The 17618-nt window shown below is 40.1% G+C and overlaps 4 protein-coding genes across 5 annotated transcripts; 3 read left to right on the top strand and 1 right to left on the bottom strand.

Moving 5' to 3' along the window:
• Window positions 1-1216: 1216 nt before the first annotated feature.
• On the top strand, window positions 1217-7923 carry tlr18 (toll-like receptor 18). 2 transcript variants are annotated; one of them, XM_047031708.1, is made up of 4 exons: window positions 1217-1442; window positions 3415-4416; window positions 4577-5756; window positions 5866-7923. In XM_047031708.1, the coding sequence occupies exons 2-4, from the start codon at window positions 3422-3424 to the stop codon at window positions 6274-6276; spliced, it is 2586 nt and encodes an 861-aa protein (XP_046887664.1). In that variant the 5' UTR covers window positions 1217-1442; window positions 3415-3421; the 3' UTR covers window positions 6277-7923. The 2 variants fall into 2 exon arrangements, with proteins under 2 accessions (XP_046887664.1, XP_046887653.1); XM_047031697.1 differs by lacking the exon at window positions 1217-1442 and having other exon boundaries at window positions 3344-4416.
• Window positions 7924-8427: 504 nt separating this feature from the next.
• Window positions 8428-10483, top strand: s100a1 (S100 calcium binding protein A1). Its single transcript, XM_047031785.1, has 3 exons — window positions 8428-8522; window positions 9577-9739; window positions 9937-10483. The coding sequence occupies exons 2-3, from the start codon at window positions 9599-9601 to the stop codon at window positions 10084-10086; spliced, it is 291 nt and encodes a 96-aa protein (XP_046887741.1). The 5' UTR covers window positions 8428-8522; window positions 9577-9598; the 3' UTR covers window positions 10087-10483.
• A 271-nt stretch (window positions 10484-10754) lies between these two features.
• Window positions 10755-14059, bottom strand: mettl25b (methyltransferase like 25B). Its single transcript, XM_047031734.1, has 8 exons — window positions 13801-14059; window positions 13531-13655; window positions 13206-13422; window positions 13021-13083; window positions 12760-12894; window positions 11697-12625; window positions 11328-11512; window positions 10755-11121 (listed from the first exon to the last, which is right to left on the bottom strand). The coding sequence occupies exons 1-8, from the start codon at window positions 13900-13902 to the stop codon at window positions 11012-11014; spliced, it is 1866 nt and encodes a 621-aa protein (XP_046887690.1). The 5' UTR covers window positions 13903-14059; the 3' UTR covers window positions 10755-11011.
• A 418-nt stretch (window positions 14060-14477) lies between these two features.
• Window positions 14478-17278, top strand: isg20l2 (interferon stimulated exonuclease gene 20-like 2). Its single transcript, XM_047034241.1, has 4 exons — window positions 14478-14565; window positions 15176-16019; window positions 16306-16506; window positions 16810-17278. The coding sequence occupies exons 2-4, from the start codon at window positions 15333-15335 to the stop codon at window positions 16912-16914; spliced, it is 993 nt and encodes a 330-aa protein (XP_046890197.1). The 5' UTR covers window positions 14478-14565; window positions 15176-15332; the 3' UTR covers window positions 16915-17278.
• The last annotated feature ends 340 nt before the right edge of the window (window positions 17279-17618 follow it).

The raw sequence follows: 17618 nt of genomic DNA, 5'->3' as shown, positions 1-17618 counted from the left end.
AGAAGACTTATAAGACTTCAAGTGGGGTTGCCAACTTTGTCACGAAATGCCGGACAAAATGTGTGTATACTATAAAAACAGTATACTGTTTTTGATTGTATAGAACATCACTAGTAGTGATCAATAATTGGCAACCCTAGATTCAACCTACACCATAACAATAACAGGTGATCGTTCAGTCGACAAAATACATCCAAAAACATGTGTGACGTCGGCCAGTTGGCAATTAAAGTCCTACGCATGCCATACTAGAAGAATGCTCACAGACGCGTAATTCCGTGTCATTATCTTGTTCATCGATCGCTGTCACTGAACATTCAATGGATTAACAAAAAATTGTCTACAGACAAAATACATAACCTACAGTAAGAGTTGAAAGCGATTTTTAATATCGTAGGCTACTTTAAGTGAGTAAAGTTTTTCTTCTTCAATATGGCTGAAAGAAAAACAAACGTAGCTAGTTAAAATACAAACACTGCAGAGTTTACCTTGGATTACTTGATATTGGTGTTACTTGGTTGGTGTCATTTCTGAGTATGCCTACTTTGGAAAAAGTCGAAAAACGTAGTCAAATAAATGTGTCAGGGTAAAAAGCGTTGCGGCGCGAACTCATAACTTATCGTATCCTCTTGATAATGAAAAATAGGGTTACAAATCGTGCTAACAGCCACGAAGGGCACATTTATGTTCTGTTATACTTGGTTACTGTGTTTAAGATGGAACACTGGGTTTGTAAATTTGTTAAAAAATATTAAGGTCCAAGCAAATAAAATGTGTAGCACATGCATTGAAACTTGAAAGAATAAACTGACTAAAGACAGCAGTCAGTTCACTCTAACAAAAACACTCGTAGTTAATGCTCTCTGTGAAAGATAAAAGACAATGAGCCAGAACACTGATTATCAGAAAACCAGTAATTGCCCACTAAAAGAAAGAGTGCTCCCAGAAAGAGCTGGAATCAAGAAGGAGAAGGACCATGGTGGGATGTCAGAGTAGGAACAAATGAGTGACATGTAGATCATGGTTGAATTTTCTGGATAATGTCACCTATTGACTGGTCTCAGGTTTGTATAGTCATTAGCATATTGGAACTAGGTGTGAGATTCACTGATGGGTATCATGTGTATGATCATGACAGATTAAGATAAACTTTGCTCTTTAAATCTCAGTCCTATAAGGACAGTTTGAACAGTAGATAAGGAGAGCATCACAAAGACAAAGCAGCGTTATGAAGCTGGAACTGAAAAGTCACTTTATTAAACAATGAGGCCGATTGTACCCGATACAGCAAAACTGAAATACCCCTGCTATGTGCCAAGGAATGATTTTTTCAGAAGATAAGATATATCCATTACACATACCCAATTGCAACACCTAATTCTCGATGAGAAGCTGATTGTTAAGAGAAGAAGCTTAAGATAGAACATCTTGTACACCTTCTGGTAAGTTCTCCATAGTTCTTTTCTTCCTTTCAGAGTTAAATATTATAAACCGTATCAGATATTACCATTGTTGGATAGCTAAGAAGAGAAACATTGATCTCCTCATGGAGGAGAAACAAGTTATATAATATTCAAAAATAATTGGGTATGAAATATAGATTTTCATAATAAAGGAATGTCTTGTCAAACATTTGTAGACCCCAGTTACTGTAGACCAATCATGGTGAGTGCAAACACAAACACTAGTAGCCAGGTGAAGTTTAATTTCAATACAGTTCACTGCAGTTTACTCAACACAGAATTCTCAACATTCCTCTCGCAAAGGATGGTACATTTCTTGGAAGTATTCCAGATGTCTGGAGACTCATAAGTCTAAGACAAAATGTCTCCCAGCAGAGTTTGCTCTGTTTGTTCAGTTTTTTGTTTGCACAGTTTTATCAAGTAAGGCGTGCGTTTTATGAAGTTCTAAAAACTTGTCATTATAATTCATTATCAGAATTTATGATACAAATAAAGAATTATAAGTATTTCCCACAAATAATTCAATTGGATATTGATCAATTCCAATTGGCAAACTTTGTTGGCATGATGACTAAATATAATGGTTACATTTTGAAATCAAGCATCCTAAAACATTACATTAAACAAACAACATGTTTCCACTATCAGAGGTTCAGAAGTTCTGCAAGTTAATGTTCATCCGAGGCTTTGTGAACTTCAACAAAACACAATTCATGCAGTTCAGTTCTTATTTGACTGTTCTGACCTGGTTTAGTGAAGAAAATCATGTCAAGGGAACTTAACAAGAAAGTTCTTCCGGTTTTCCATTTAAACATCCTATTCCATGTTCATTCATAACAGATTCAACGCCTAGAGGAAATGTACATGATAATAATGTAGCCATTAATATTATTAATAAATGTAACTTATATCTCTGGCAATTATAGTTGTTAACAATTCCAGGTTGATTTATGATAAAAGCTTGTGCTCCTAACTCAAACACGTTGTGTTTGAGTATAGTATTATATGCATTGTGTTACGATTTCACATAAGATCAAAATGCATGCGGACCGCTGGATACAGGCCTAATTACAAGAAATACCCCCCCCAGAAAAGCTAATCAGTTACAGTATCTAGTTTAGCTCAGCAATGAAAGGTGTTCCAGTAAATTGAGAATAGATAACAGGAATATCAATAGACACAGTAAAAGGCTTCCATACAAAGTCTTACTATGGTAGTATAAAAGCCAAACATACATACATCTTCCTCAGATGCTGAAAGCATACATTACAATGCAATATAAGTTCTAAAATAAAAATTATACCTAATTTAGTCATGTATAGTAGGAGGTACCCATTGTTTCACATTAATAGATGCAGGCTTTGTCAATAGCATTGAACTAGGTTAAAAGCTCAATGTTTAACCTAATTTTACCATGAAAACGCAATAAGCAATAAATCTGTGAACTTTCCATATGGATTGTTATAAATATTGATCTCCTTCTGCTCAGACTGGTCTGGATTTAAGATGTACTGCGCTTCTTCTACATCATGCTAAAACGTGACAGTCTCCATGTAACTTTATTGCCTAAGATAGTTAGAGCCCTAGACTCACTGTATAAATATGACAGGATTTTATGATTTGAGGAATCTGATGATATGAGCAGTCTGCCTAACAGACCTAAGTAGAATGTGTCTCAGACTGGTAGGTATCCGAAGAGAAGTGAATAGAGCAGTGTATTCAAAATAATCTCCTTTCGTCAGCATGTGAAGATACTGTAAATGCTTGTTTGGATTGTAAAAATTTAGACAGACCTACACAGGTTTTTGTTCAATGAAAATGGTATAATTACAGATATTATAATTAATATAATTTATAGGATTTTATTTATAGAGGATTTGTATTGTTCTTTTTTGATTATGTGTTTATGTGCTATTTTGATTTAATTCCACTCTTATTGATTTATTTACAGATGCAGAATGACGATGCTACGATTTGTGTGGTTCAGTCCTTTACTTTTAGGAATACTTACTTCACCATCGCCAAAACTGTCCCCAACCACCAGTTTAAATGAAGATAGACAGCCCTGTTACATCTTCAACTCTGGTCTCTCTGCCGACTGCCTTGGCAGACGACTGGATCACGTTCCATGGAAGCACATGCCTTCCACTCTTGTCGAAGTTGACCTCTCCTATAACGAACTTCCTGCTGTCCTTATTAATGACTTCTCCCACCTCCCTAACCTTCGGATCCTTCAGCTGCAGTACAACAACATTTCACTTATTGAGGATGATGCCTTCCAGTCCAACCTCCTCCTGGAACACCTCGACCTGTTCAACAACTCCCTAAGAGAAATTCCAGCCAGAGCCTTGCAGCCCCTCATTAATCTAAAACATCTCTTCATGTCTAATAACATCTACCAACATGCCACCCTAGCCACCAGCTTCTCTAGATTCCTCCACCTACAGACTCTTTCCATGGGTGGTCCCCTAGTTCAGGGTCTAAAGAAAGGAGACTTCCATCCAATAAAAAACATAAAACTAAGGAGTTTTGCTATTAAGTGTTCGTCCAATCTAAGTTACTATGAACCTGGCAGTTTGGAGGTCATACAGACACAGTTTTTGGGAATTGACATTGCTGTAGATCAAAGACCAAATGCTCTGACTATGATGTTGCAAGACCTGGCCAACAAGACTTTCACTGTCCTCCAATTCCGAAATCTCTTTGAATTTAAGTATTACATGGAAGAAAATGATATTTTTAGTGGTCTGAAATATATCAGTGCAAATCAGCTCCTCTTTCACAGAGGCAAATACAATGAGAATCTCTTGAGGATGGCTCTGGTGAATCTTCAAGTCAGCCCAGTTAAAATGCTGAGACTTCAGTATATTGACTTTGCCCGTTCGCCAACCTTTGAGGATAGTGGCTTAGAATCCAGTGTGACCGACCTTGCACTGGAGAGACTAGATCTTTGGTAAGTCCGTTCATGTCAAAAGCACTTACACTGGATGCATGTTTATAGGAGAAATATATTTAACTTTTGTTTTCTTGATGTAATATGAATTCTGTGTATTTTGCAAAAAGATGTAGAATGCATTTTTGATCTAACTATAAATGTTTTTGTGCATCTTCAGGCATATCAGTAATCCAGATATCTTGCGTTTTGACTGGCGCTTCACCTGGTTCAACAAAATTAGACAGTTGTCCATCCAAAATGTCAACTTCAACTTTGTGCCTTGCGACGCTTGGCTTCAGATGTCTCACGTGGAGGATTTGGATGTCTCCAACAACAGACTGCTTGACAATGCTCTTTTCAACCAACGCTGCGAATACTATGGCACAATGCCATCTCTTCGTTCCTTCAATCTAAGCACCAACTATCTCACCAGCCTGAGAGAAATATCTTCACTAACCAAGGAGTTCCGACTGCTGCAGGTATTGGATGTCAGCAATAACCAGCTAGGATCAGCTGAGAAGAGTACCAACTGTGTCTGGAAACAGAGTATCACTCATTTGATTGCTCACCATAACCCATTTGAAAGTGATGCCCTACAGTGTCTTCCCACCACAGTGCAGTTTCTAGACCTCTCGTACTGTGACCTGGATCAGCTGAACATTCATTACTTTGAGAAAACCACTGGCCTTAAAGAACTACTACTCAGTGGGAACAAGATTAAGTTCATTCCGTCAGATTGGAAAAGCTCCTCACTGCAGTCTTTGGCATTAGATGGTAACTCTTTCGGGCTCATCAGCATGGCTTCCTTTCAGAAAATGCCGCAATTGTCTCAGTTGAGGGCTGGGAACAACCCTTATCATTGCACCTGCGATCTTCACACATTTATCCAAGACAACATGTCAAAGGGAAAGGTCAACATCACTGACTGGCCTACAAATTACAAATGCTACCACCCAGAGGCTCTACTTAATACATTAATAGCAGAATATTTCCCTGGTCACGTGGCCTGCGATATCAGGCTGGTTGTCATCATCTGTGTAGTCGTCACAGCAACAGTGGTACTAGTGCTGATGTTATTGTGCTATAAATTTAATGTTGCCTGGTATATTAGAGCTACTTATCAGATTATAAGAGCCAAATACAGAGCGCATAAGGAAGGGACAGCAGAATCACAGACTTTTGCCTATGACGCCTTCATCTCCTACAGCCACTATGATGCTGACTGGGTTAGGGACCAACTTTTGCCCTGCTTGGAAACCAGCAAGCCACCCTACAACCTCTGTATCCATGAGAGGGACTTCATGCCAGGAAAATGGATTATTGACAACATCATTGAAAATATAGAAAACAGCGGCAAGGTATAGGCATACCAGAACAAATACAAAATTACAAATCAGAATATTTTCTTAGTTTTTTGTTATCCAGAATGTTAAACTTTGTTTTCTTAAATGTTGTTTTCACCCTCAGGTAATCTTTGTTCTTTCCCGTCACTTTGTGGACAGCGATTGGTGCAACTACGAACTGTATTTTGCCCAGCAGAGAGCCATCGGCAAGACCTTTAGTGATGTTATTCTGGTGGTAAAAGAGCCCATCGACCCAGAATCCTTGCCCAGCAAGTATTGTAAGCTCAAGAAGATGCTACACACCAAGACCTACATTGAGTGGCCACAGCAAGCCAATCAGCAGGCTTTCTTCTGGGCACAAGTTAGAAGTGTTCTTGGCAAGCCCTTTCTGACTAGAGAGCAGGAAGCTCCTAGTGTTAGTAGAAAGGTCTCCTCAGTTGGTTTTGTATCTATTGAGCTCCCCCTGGAGGAGGGAAAGCCTGAAATAGCTATCACCCAGCCAAAGAGTATAGAACAACAAGAGGCAAAACTCTGATGTTCTTTTGGTAACAGCCACTAGGTGGTGCTTCGGTAGTTGGAACGTTCTATTGGCTTTCACTTTTTGTCATAAGTTATTTGACCCAGCTAAATGAAGAGGGGGAGTTCCAAAGAGAACTTTCACCGAAGACTGATTGTTGTTCAGTGAGCAGTACTGAGATTAATATCCAGAGGTCTAATCCTGTAGTCAGTCAAACATGGAATACAGAATGCATTTGTGTGTACGTATTGGCTTGCTTAGAGCACAATATAATCAGCAACAGAAGCTGGAGAAGCGTCTGTAGCCATCATAAGCCAAAGAAGGAAAGTATTTTTCTCCTTATGCTTGCAATGAGATTACCTCTGTCCTTTACAGAGTTGCTTATTGGCCATTCTGTGCCAGATTGAAGTTGGATGTGCTTTCTATAAATGGCAACCCCGGCCAATATCTTGTTGAGATGACTGAAAATAACACAATTACCCCAGTGGCCATCCCTCGTTCATGCCACCCAGGGCAGAGAAGCAACTTTTTCCACTCTGAGAGACCCAGACCGTTGACAGGTATTGAAAAGCTCAAATGGGATCTTCTCTGTCGCACTTGTGGATAACAAGCAAGGTGCCAGTGACATGTGGTGACAGCTGTTACACAGCACTGGTACACTCCCACCCTTGGATGCCTCCCATCTCACACAAGCTGAATATAATCTGTTTTGCTGGGTGAAAAGACACACAAACTGTATAAAATATCTGATGGGTCAAAAGGTACATAAGAAGAGGAATGTCATCTGGCAGGGTAAAGGGCATGCATGCCACATATATGACAGGAAGTCATGCAAATGTTTTATTGAGCGACATATGGGACCAGCCTGCTGATTTTCCACATTCTTGAGACTTGATGATGCCTATCAAATTGTTTTATGTCAATAGTTTCTGCAATAGTATTATACAAAAGTCTGTATGTTTATAATAATATCTTATAACAGTATTTCACGCAAATACATTTGTTATCATTTGACTCAGAAGACCAGTGGATGACATCATTTCACAATCTTTGGTGAATTTGTAGAGTTACGCACAAGAAGTGTAGAACCATCACAGAAACTGGCAGACATGTTGGACATCAGACTGTAAATTGTGTTCTGTTATACTTTGCACTGTATGTATCTATACAAATGTTTCTATTTTTGAAATTTGTGACATTTCCAGATGTCCCTAAATACAAATATTCTGCTTACATTTATTTAGAAAATGGTGTGCTTTGTGTTGATCATTTTTACTAAAACAAATACGCAGGTTGTTAGAAGTTCACATTCTTAGTTTTACTGGAGCTCAGTCAGTAATAAGAGATGCCATCTTCAGTTTCCAACACAAAAGGGAAAGGTATCTGGGTTACTAAGGTCGGCATTTACTCAAGTGAGGTCACTCCAGCCAGCCCAGCTATTGTGGCCATGACATGACTAGGCTAGATAAATGATTTCCACCAAGACTCATTAGTTCTGCACCCAGCTAATCTTGTCATGGAAAGTGGATTGCACTGCAACAGAAGTTCAACTGAATGACATATAAATGCTTGCTTTGCATTGAATAATCTACCCCTGAAGTTCAAGTTTAAGGCAGTATTTTATCAGCATTGAGTTTGCATCATCCTTATGAAAATAAGAGGTATAGTAAGGCTCAGTGGAAGCACATTAGACTGCAGATTAAGATATTCAAATCCCTATTGAATAAATTGAATTCATAAAATAAGTTAATATAAAAACGATACATTTTTGGAGGCCTACATAAACGTTAATTCACCGTATGTAGCTCTAAACCATGTAATTTTGCCACGTTTTTAAACTAAGATATAATAAGAGTATTTTACGTCTTGTAATTTAAAATAAAACTCAAGTTCCAAAATAATATAAAACTAGACCTACTTTTCGTGTTTTGAAATTAAATCGGCATGTAGGTTTATTGTTTTAGATAGTATTGGCGTGAAACAGTACGAATCATTGTTTTGATAGGGAACCAGTTATATATTACCTGTTGATTAGTTCTTAAGGTAGCAGTAGTGAAGACAGGCTACGTCGATCATTTCCTCTGAATTCTATCATTGCCTTAAAAGGCCGAGTTACTTAGCCGCATGTGCATTATCAGTACCGTTTGGGCCAGGGGGAGGCGCCTGATTTTGATTCATTCACACAGGTGGTACACTGCCTGGCCGCCATAAAACAGCTGAGATGAGGTGTTGGTTGAAGTCACATCTTTGTCTTCGTCGTTGAGGTGAGTGAAAATGAGAGTTATTCGTGTGACATTTTGAATTATCTGAAAGTTTGTCAGACTTGCAGCCTTTAGGAGACGACGTCGTTGAGAGGAAAACATTTAATGATTTCTCTCAAAAACGTTGATAAACGATGGTCATTGTTTTGGACTTGTTAAACTTCTGTAGTAGTTGGTTACCCTCAATTATAGGTATATGTTATGTTCTTCAATCGAAGTTTTAGATATTCTAATGCATTGCATTTAAGTCTAGTGCATCAAGTTGAATTGTATTTTTCCTCAGTAAACGTTACCCAATTTTAAATGGCATAACCTTCAATGTATTTTAGTTCTCAAATAAATAGTTTAATGCATTGCAACATTAGGGTTAGCACATGGCGAGCTGCAATTGTAAGCATCAAACATCTGGCCTTCTCCTGTAGAGCTTCAGTTACATAAGGATGGCAACACTTGTCTCCCCTTTCTCTCACACACGGGAGCCTATTGTGCATTATTCATGTGACAATGTCTCACATTAGGAAGGAAAATCAACAGCCTGTCATGGGAAACCATCTATAATCTGAGACACTTGATCTTGAAGGAAAGGGTTAATCTTGGTACCAAGAAAAGAAGGATTAGCCAGTTTCGTATGCAAGGAGACCCTACTAAATGTTTTCATCTGCAACCAGTAACTGCATCCCTTTTTTGTGATGGTGAATCCTATGTCAAAAGGACTCTCTTGTAGGGAAATGTCAGGTTACAGCCCTGCAACTACATGTAACCTAGGCTCACAGGACATCACATTTAGGCTCTTGTCCTCACTAATTGCAGATGCAAGCCATTGTAACTCAGTGACTGGAGAGTCAAAATGAAGCCTACCACTTTTTGAATACAGTCAGATGCTGATTTAAAATTGCCCCCCAAAAAATTAGGATGGTTATTCTCTTTGTAGTTCCACAATGGATTGCATCAGGATGTAGGATTCTGGATTTGCATATCCAGTTGAAGTTTGAATTTGTGTTGATAAGGAGTTAACATTTTGCTAACTGAACTGTTTAATCTCTGACATGTTTCCCAGGTAATCATATACTAAACTTGACATGGGTTCCAAACTTGAGAATGCAATGGAAGGCCTCATAACAGTGTTTCATTCCTACTCTTCAAAAGAGGGGGACAAATACAAGCTGAGCAAAGCAGAATTGAAGAGTCTGTTGCAAGGAGAACTTGGTGACTTTCTGGCAGTGAGTTGGATTTTTGGGGCATGGTTTGTTGGCCTTTTTTTGCTATGCATGAGGCTCCTATCTTAACTGTTGAGGGCAAGAGTTAATGATGAGATGGCTGCTGTTGTGAATTTTCACAGGCTTTTCATGGGAACTCCCACATTTTGACTTGCAACAATCATGGCATATGAATATAATACTTTTGTATTTCCACTCAGGCCAGTAAGGACCCATTGGTGGTGGAGAAAATAATGACGGACCTGGATGAGAACCGTGATGGTGAAGTTGACTTCCAAGAATTTGTTCTCTTGGTTGCTGCGCTAACTGTGGCCTGTAATGAATTCTTTGTGGAGAGCATGAAGGAGTGAGTGCTGAAAGCAGCTGTGATGTGGCTTTTCTACCACTTATTTCCCTTTTACTGAATCAGAAGACCTGCAAATCTCTATACTATTAAGTTAAGATGTCACTTTCTCTGATTTTGACAGTTTCAAATATTTATGGGACACATTTAAATTCACAAATGTAATACAGCACCTATAATACCACTTCTATACTTGCTGTCATTTCAACATGGCGTTACGCATTCAGTTCTAGATGACATCCTGATCAAATCAAAGATTTCACAGAATGTATCATAGCAGTGTATTAATTTGAGCAATAATTCTACCTGGGTATGCTAAATGTTGGTATTTTATCTGTTGCTGCTGTGACCTCTTAGAATCTGCCCAGCCACAAACTGCAAATCTTGACCACAATCCCAACACATGCACGTGCCTTACATACAAAGGAATAAGTGCATGTGTTAGATCCTGTGTCTTCATTAATACCAGTGGGCCACGATGCATTCAGCAGGAACAAAACCTTCTAAAGGCTCAACACACAGTAGTCTCAAGCCACCTAATACTACACTTAACGGCTGGATGCTTCCTTAATTATGTAACAGTCACTTGTCTTTCAGTAATTTGACTTGGCAAATCCCAACACATGGACACCCCAGTAACAAACCCTTGTGGTGGTCATAATAATAATATGGATGTGGTAACAAGCATTGGTTTATTAAAATATGTACACTGTACAGAAATGTCTAAGTCTTGCACCTTTCAAATCTTTACAGCCCCTGACTGATGTGACAAATAAAAAAAATGGGTGAATTCCAAAGCATTTAATCTTTCCACTTTGTCTGTTTTTATGGCAGTTTGTAAGCTCCTCGGGCCAATGGTTTAGTCTCTGTTCTCAGGGGGATGAGAGCCCACAGCTATTATAAAAACCAAACAAGTTTTTAAGTGTCCTGGGTTACGAAGGTTTTGTTTTTCCTTTGTCCCTTTTGGGCTTCAGTGCTACCAGTACCAGGTTTCGGGGTGAGAACACAGGGTCAAACAGTGGCACCAGTTGACTTTCTATACCTAAAGGGGGGGAGACAGATACTCATTTGCCAATGCAATGATTATAGTACTCAACCATGGACACTGGAACACATTAAAAGCAAGGGAGGTTTCCAAAAATGAAATGGTTATGCAACATATCTATCATTTCAGTGTAAGTGTTCTCTCAAGTCCTTAGTAACAGTTCAATCTAATGATCGCAATTATAAATAATTGCATGTCCTTACCTTGCTCCTGCAGAAATATCATCCTGTCCAGCAGAACCAGCGTCTCCACCACTGGTGCCAGCAGCAGCGCCAGGCTAAAGTAGACCACCACCCTGCCCTGCTGCTTCAGCATGGCCTCCACCTTACCCGTGTCCAAGGGCAGGTCTGCAGGCAGGCCCACCCGAGGTAGCCCCAGTCTGGCATACCTGTAAGCACAGGGATGGAGAGGGACATGGGGCCATTATGGATAAAGACTTAGGTCTGTATTAGTATTTAGGTTATGTATAATCTTTAAAAGGTAATGTATACATTAAAAAGGAAGTACAGTATTTGAAGAAATACAACTATCACATGTAGAGGTACAGACTATTGACGACTGTACAAACTTACTCGTGGAAGGGTAATTGGTGTGACTTCTTAATGGTCTGGATTCCTGCTCTGCGCATGTCAGGCCTCGTCCCCCGGATCACTGACTCCAAAACTGCCCGGTAACAGTGCGTCTTTAATAAACTGCTGTCCTCCCTCAGCCTCTGCATGTAGTCCTCCATAGCATGACATGCCCCCTCTCGTGACTTATAAGATAACTGGTGTCCTGGCAATCCCTGCAGCCAAGAGCTCATTGGGTATCCAAATTCACAGTGTGTGACCTCATTGGTAAGTGTAGAAGAAAGGGGAGGGGCTAGGAGTCCAGGTGGGGTGGGCTTCTCTTTGGTGGTGATTTTCATGTAGCAGCATGCCACTGAGGTAATGCCACGTACGTGAGGGCAGTTGGCAAAGTGTCGCAGAAGGGTGGCACTAAGATCTCCACAGGAATGGAGACCGGTTAGGACCAAGTCTGGGTGTCTGGGCTCATTTTCTCTGGGGCAGACCACTGTTCCAGCAGGTAATTCCTCTTCATACATGGGGTGGGCATATGGGTAACCATCTGCACATAGTTCCTTTCCAGCTTCCATCTTGCAAAAACGTTTAGGAGAAAATGACGACACTGACTGGCATTCTGATTCTTGAGCATTTTTTGACATGATATTGTGGATTGCATTGCTAGTATTTAACATATCGTTGTTCTCCAGTGACAAAGCTGTCTGGTCTGAGTCTGAATAGGCTGCAGACACAGGTTGGTCTCCATGTAAATGTTTCTGTTCAGGAACAAACATGGACTCCCATTGACTTTTCTTCAAGGCTGCAGCTATGCGATCCTCAGCAACACAATCACCAAATCCAAGCTGCTTGATGAAAACCTCCCATGATTTCTTGGGGTTGATCCAGCCTGTCACATGGCGAGGTGAGGGGCCAGGAACAGAATACTGGAGAGAGCAGTTCTGGAATAGATTACGCATTTGAAAACAGGAGCAAACCACAATACATGCACTGCATCCCTGCATTAGTCAAGCAAAACAATTACATTTTCAATTAACTAAACCTATTTGGGAAACATGGCATTCAGCAAAACAACCTTTTTTTTCTCTTTTTCCAACGTGCACAGTAGCTGTCCATCAAATTTGGAAGCCATGGCAACCAGTGTAGCATCAGCCTCAATCCCAGTCACAGAAATGCCAAGGCCAAACGACAGAAAACGAGACAGATGACCCTAAAAAGAACAGAGGGAAGGGACACCTTCATTGTACAGACTACTGTATAACGATTTAGGAGAGGTGTGCTAATGTGTCATATCTTATGGATTTTCAACCCAATTGACTAATGCAGATTACATTACCTGCCCAGAACCAACATCCACAACACGCATGCATCCTGTCACGTCACAGATTTGCTTCACCAACTGCAAAGAGATCAGATAAATAATTTAACATCAAAAAGACTTGTCAAACAGATATAATGGAATTGCTAATACAGAAAGAAAGAATATGGAAAGAATAAACAATAATATCTGAAATGTCTTACCGTGCCCAGTCTGCGTATCTCATGCTGCTTCTTTGGTTTCACATGTTTCCTAAATATGTGTCCCAACAATGAGCTTTGACTCTGGTTCTCTTGAAATTCCTCTGGCTTCAAGGTGCCAACTTCTTTTGTGGTTTTCGACCGGGGCATCCTAGGAAATGCCAGAGTGTGCGCTGTGGCGCGGAACGCCATGAGCGAAAGAGGCCATACTGAAGGATAGCTAAAATAAAGCAAGAACATTTTTAACCTACCATTGCTAGCAACCAAAAACGCAATCTTTATACAGTAGACTATGAATGCTAACAGGTTTACACATCCAGCAGCCTACCTTCTATGTACATTAACGCTACTTCTGTCAAGTAAGAGGTCTGATATTTGTGGTGGTGATAAGTCGCAGAGGGCCTGCTGCCAGTTTGTAGGCAACGTTTCCCACAGCTCCTCACTGAAGAACTCCTGCAGGAAAAAAATCAGTGGTCTCTGTTATGTTGTAGCACTAACGTTTGCACAACGAAGTTCTGAAGACACACCACAAAACCTCGTTTGATAATACAGTGTGTCCACAACATTTCTTAATTTGTGTAAATCAGAGTTAACGTACGATTATGTAGGAGTCTGATATGTGCTTGTATAGCGATAGAAAAGTAATGAGGTTCCTCGACAGTTCTCTTGACTGGATTGTTGAAAGTGTCGGTGAGTTCATCCCGGCCTCGGACGTATTTTTGTCATCAACTGTGTAGCCACGGAACCTGACACTTGTTATCACAACTCATGAGTTTATTTAATCGTTTGACAAATAATTTCAAACACTCTTCCTCCACTTGTACAACCGTTTCTTCGTCTTTGGGATGTTTAACGGCGGTTGGCATCCAACGTTGTTGGTGCATTAGCGCCACCTTTTGGGTTGGAGTGTGTTGTTGCAGAGACAGAAGTGTATCTTCCACATTATATTTGAGCTCCACATTGTGTCAAGTGTGTATTCCTCCAAAGGGAACTGTTGTGGGGATTGGTTGTGTAGGATTGGTCGTGTTTATACCAGTCCAGCGACGCCCACTGATATTATTAAGTGGTATTATTAAGATTTCATTTTACTGTTAACCCTTTAGATTTGTTGTTTGCTATCAGGATGTTAAGTTTATTTAAGACATATGACAAACGGTGCTTCTCAACAACAACATTACCTTTCGTGCCTGTAAGGACACTTGGTTGTGGAGAGCTTGTAGACCGTGATTGGCCTCACACTCCAGTACAATAGGTGGCGATGTGCATTACAGTCGGATGCGTTCCGCCAACCAGAACCCAAAGAAGAAGAAGAAGGCTCACAGCGGAAAAAGATACATTTACTCGTGGTTCTCTCTGTTCACAGGCAAGTACGGTCTTAAGCGTATCTAAATAAACTTTTAACATATTTATCAAATGTAGCACTAAGATAATCAGTGTAATTATAATTTACCTCATGATGAGCTATGTGAAGCAACATGGATTGTTTCAAGCAGGGATGTGATAATATCACTGATACAGAGATGTGACATTCATTAACCGTGCCTTTTCTCAGTGAATACATACTGTCCTGGAATAAGCCAAGTTAGTCAGCTACTGTACTGTACTGTACTGTACAGTAGCATTTTTCGTTGCTCTGATAAATCATATCCACCTAACGTGGCAGCTAGCTATATTTCTAACTACAGTCAGCTGCTTTTGGTGCTTTTGTTTTTCGGTGTCGTGCCGAAATCGGTGACCCATCGAAAACTGTGATCAGGGGGTGGTTTTAACGGATTGGCATACTGTTCAGCAAATGTTAGGGTTATGGTTAGGGTTGATGTTCGGAATCGAACATTTCCAATGACAAGCCGTTAGAACAGCGCCCCCTGGTCACAGTTTTTGATAGGTCACTGATTTCGGAACGTTTGTTAACCATGGCTTAGCTAATAGAATTGTAACATTGTGCTTTATCATGTTTGTAACCTTTCCTTCAGGTTTTTTATTACTTCCATACAAACGGATGACGATATGGACTGGAGATGAGTTTACTCCTTTTTATGACCTCCACTCATCTTGTTTGTTGATTTATTTAGCATATGCTGATCTTACCTAGCCTAAATACTACATGCCTTTGTATATATACCCTCCAACATGTCAGATATAAAAGTAAACATAAACTTTGAAAGCAATGGTGGGAGCAGGGCATTAGCAGGGAAAAACAAAAACCTCAAAAGAAAGCAATACATAAAACGAAAGGATTACTTTCAGAACAAGCAAAACCAGCACCTTTATGAAAAGGGGCATAACCATCTAGGAAAGCAACCTTGTCACAATGGGGCGAAGTCTACACACAAATCTCTACCCAGTGCCAAACACAACAACAGTTCATCTCACAGGACCAGTGCGGTTCCCGCTGTCAATCCTACCCTGAAACCTGCCGCGTCCACAAGTAGCTCAGCACCTTTGACCATCACTGTGAAGAACACTACCAAACAAAAGCAATCAAGCAAATCGGTTGTCTTCACTAAAACCATCACCCCAGGCCTCTCGCCATCAGCATTGAGGAGCCATACGCACTCTGCCCATGTCTCTGGTGGCTCAGCACCGTTCGGAAACCCCCTGAAGTACGTTGCCATGGACTGTGAGATGGTGGGCACGGGACTTAAGGGTCGCAACAGTGAGCTGGCACGCTGCAGTATTGTGTCCTACGACGGAGACACGATATATGACAAGTACATCAAGCCCGGCAATCCGGTCACTGACTATCGCACCCGATGGAGTGGCATCACCTGGTCACACATGGCTAAAGCCATAACCTTCAAAGAAGCCAAGAAGGAGGTAAGTGACTGAATTTCAAATGCAGACATTTGAAATTTGGTGACACATTCATGACAAACCAACACCTGATGTATTTACTTCTTCATAATTGTTTAAGCAGATTGGAACTGTATGAAAAGGCTTCAATGTCTAGGATGTTGCCTCTAGTCAAAAATAGTGTCAGTATATCACTTGCATTGTAGAAATGGTAGGTACTATTAAGTTTGTAGCAAACAGCAACATAATAGTTATGGCAACTTACAATACCTCCTATGACAGCTTTTGCTTCTGTTTGATAACCCTGTAGATACTGAAGATCCTTGCAGGTAAGGTGGTGATAGGACATGCTATCCACAATGATTTTAAGGCGCTGAGTTATGGTCATCCAGCCCGCATGACGAGGGACACTTCCCGCATCCCCCTTCTCAACAAGAAGGCTGGTTTTCCAGAGAAAGGGTGTGCCTCTCTGAAAAGACTTACCAAGGCATTGTTCAACCGGGACATTCAGGTAAGGAAATGTTAACCGATTAAATGGGATTGTGAGAAATTAGCCTATACTCTACACAGCATGCATTCTACTGTTTAAATTTGAGTTTTCTCAACTATAGTGCATTATAAGGCCACCAATATATATTTTTTACATAAGAGTTTATATCCTGTCTCTTCAAATTAAAGATGCTGCTATAGATGTGTACCTTGCTCTTTAAACGTGCTTAGCTGAATAGGAACAGGACAGAACATGTGTTTGATTTACGTGCTGACTGTGTGCTGTGCTGTTGAATGTAAGTAGGAATGGCTCTTATTTCCTCAGACTGGGAGAAGAGGTCATTCTTCGGTGGAGGACGCCAAAGCCACGATGGAGCTGTACAAAGTTGTGGAGGTGGAGTGGGAGAGGACCTTAGCGTCCAAACCTTAGAAGATGGGAGCGTGTTTTGGCATTTTAAACTGGCTAAATATAAACAAGAAGAACGTTTCAAGTTTTCAGGAACAGTGTGTGATTGATCAGGTCTTCCATGGGTCTATCGGGCATATGTATCACATTTTCCATTGAAATACCGCTGCCTTGATTCTCAGGGATGGCAGCTGTTCTTCATGCAGTACATGTAGTCTGACTATTCCTCACAAGGTGGCAGTCATGGTGGTAGGATTGTGACTTGATGTGATGTCAGCATGTTTAAATGTTGGAACTGTTTGGAGATAATGGTTAACAATGTTTCATTATTCTACTTCTTGTTCAGTTGAACATCCATTTACAAGAGTAAAGAGTTTTTTAAACAAAAGTAAAGTGTTTTTTCTCTAAAGTAAGAGTAAACAATATATTTTCCATAGTTTAGCACCTAAGTAAGACACATATTTACTTTCCATCAATAAAATAAGACTCACTACAATACATTTTGGTGTTCTGATGTTAGTCACCAATGTGACTTATTGAGACTCCAAGAGAGGTCTTGAGTGCCTCAATGTTACCAATATAATAGTGCAGTTTTTAGGTTTTGCAAACTACTGCTATGAGAAAATAGACTAAAGTAGAAATATTTACAGAGTTTCTGTTGTTCAAGTAGTCTTGAAATTGTTCAGAGACTTTGGAACTGCACTTTTTTGTTGCTGGAGGAGATGACT

This window comes from Hypomesus transpacificus, chromosome 2 (genome assembly GCF_021917145.1).
Source record: "Hypomesus transpacificus isolate Combined female chromosome 2, fHypTra1, whole genome shotgun sequence".
In the NCBI taxonomy this organism is placed as follows: Eukaryota; Metazoa; Chordata; class Actinopteri; order Osmeriformes; family Osmeridae; genus Hypomesus; species Hypomesus transpacificus.
This window is presented reverse-complemented; position numbering and strand designations above follow the sequence as displayed.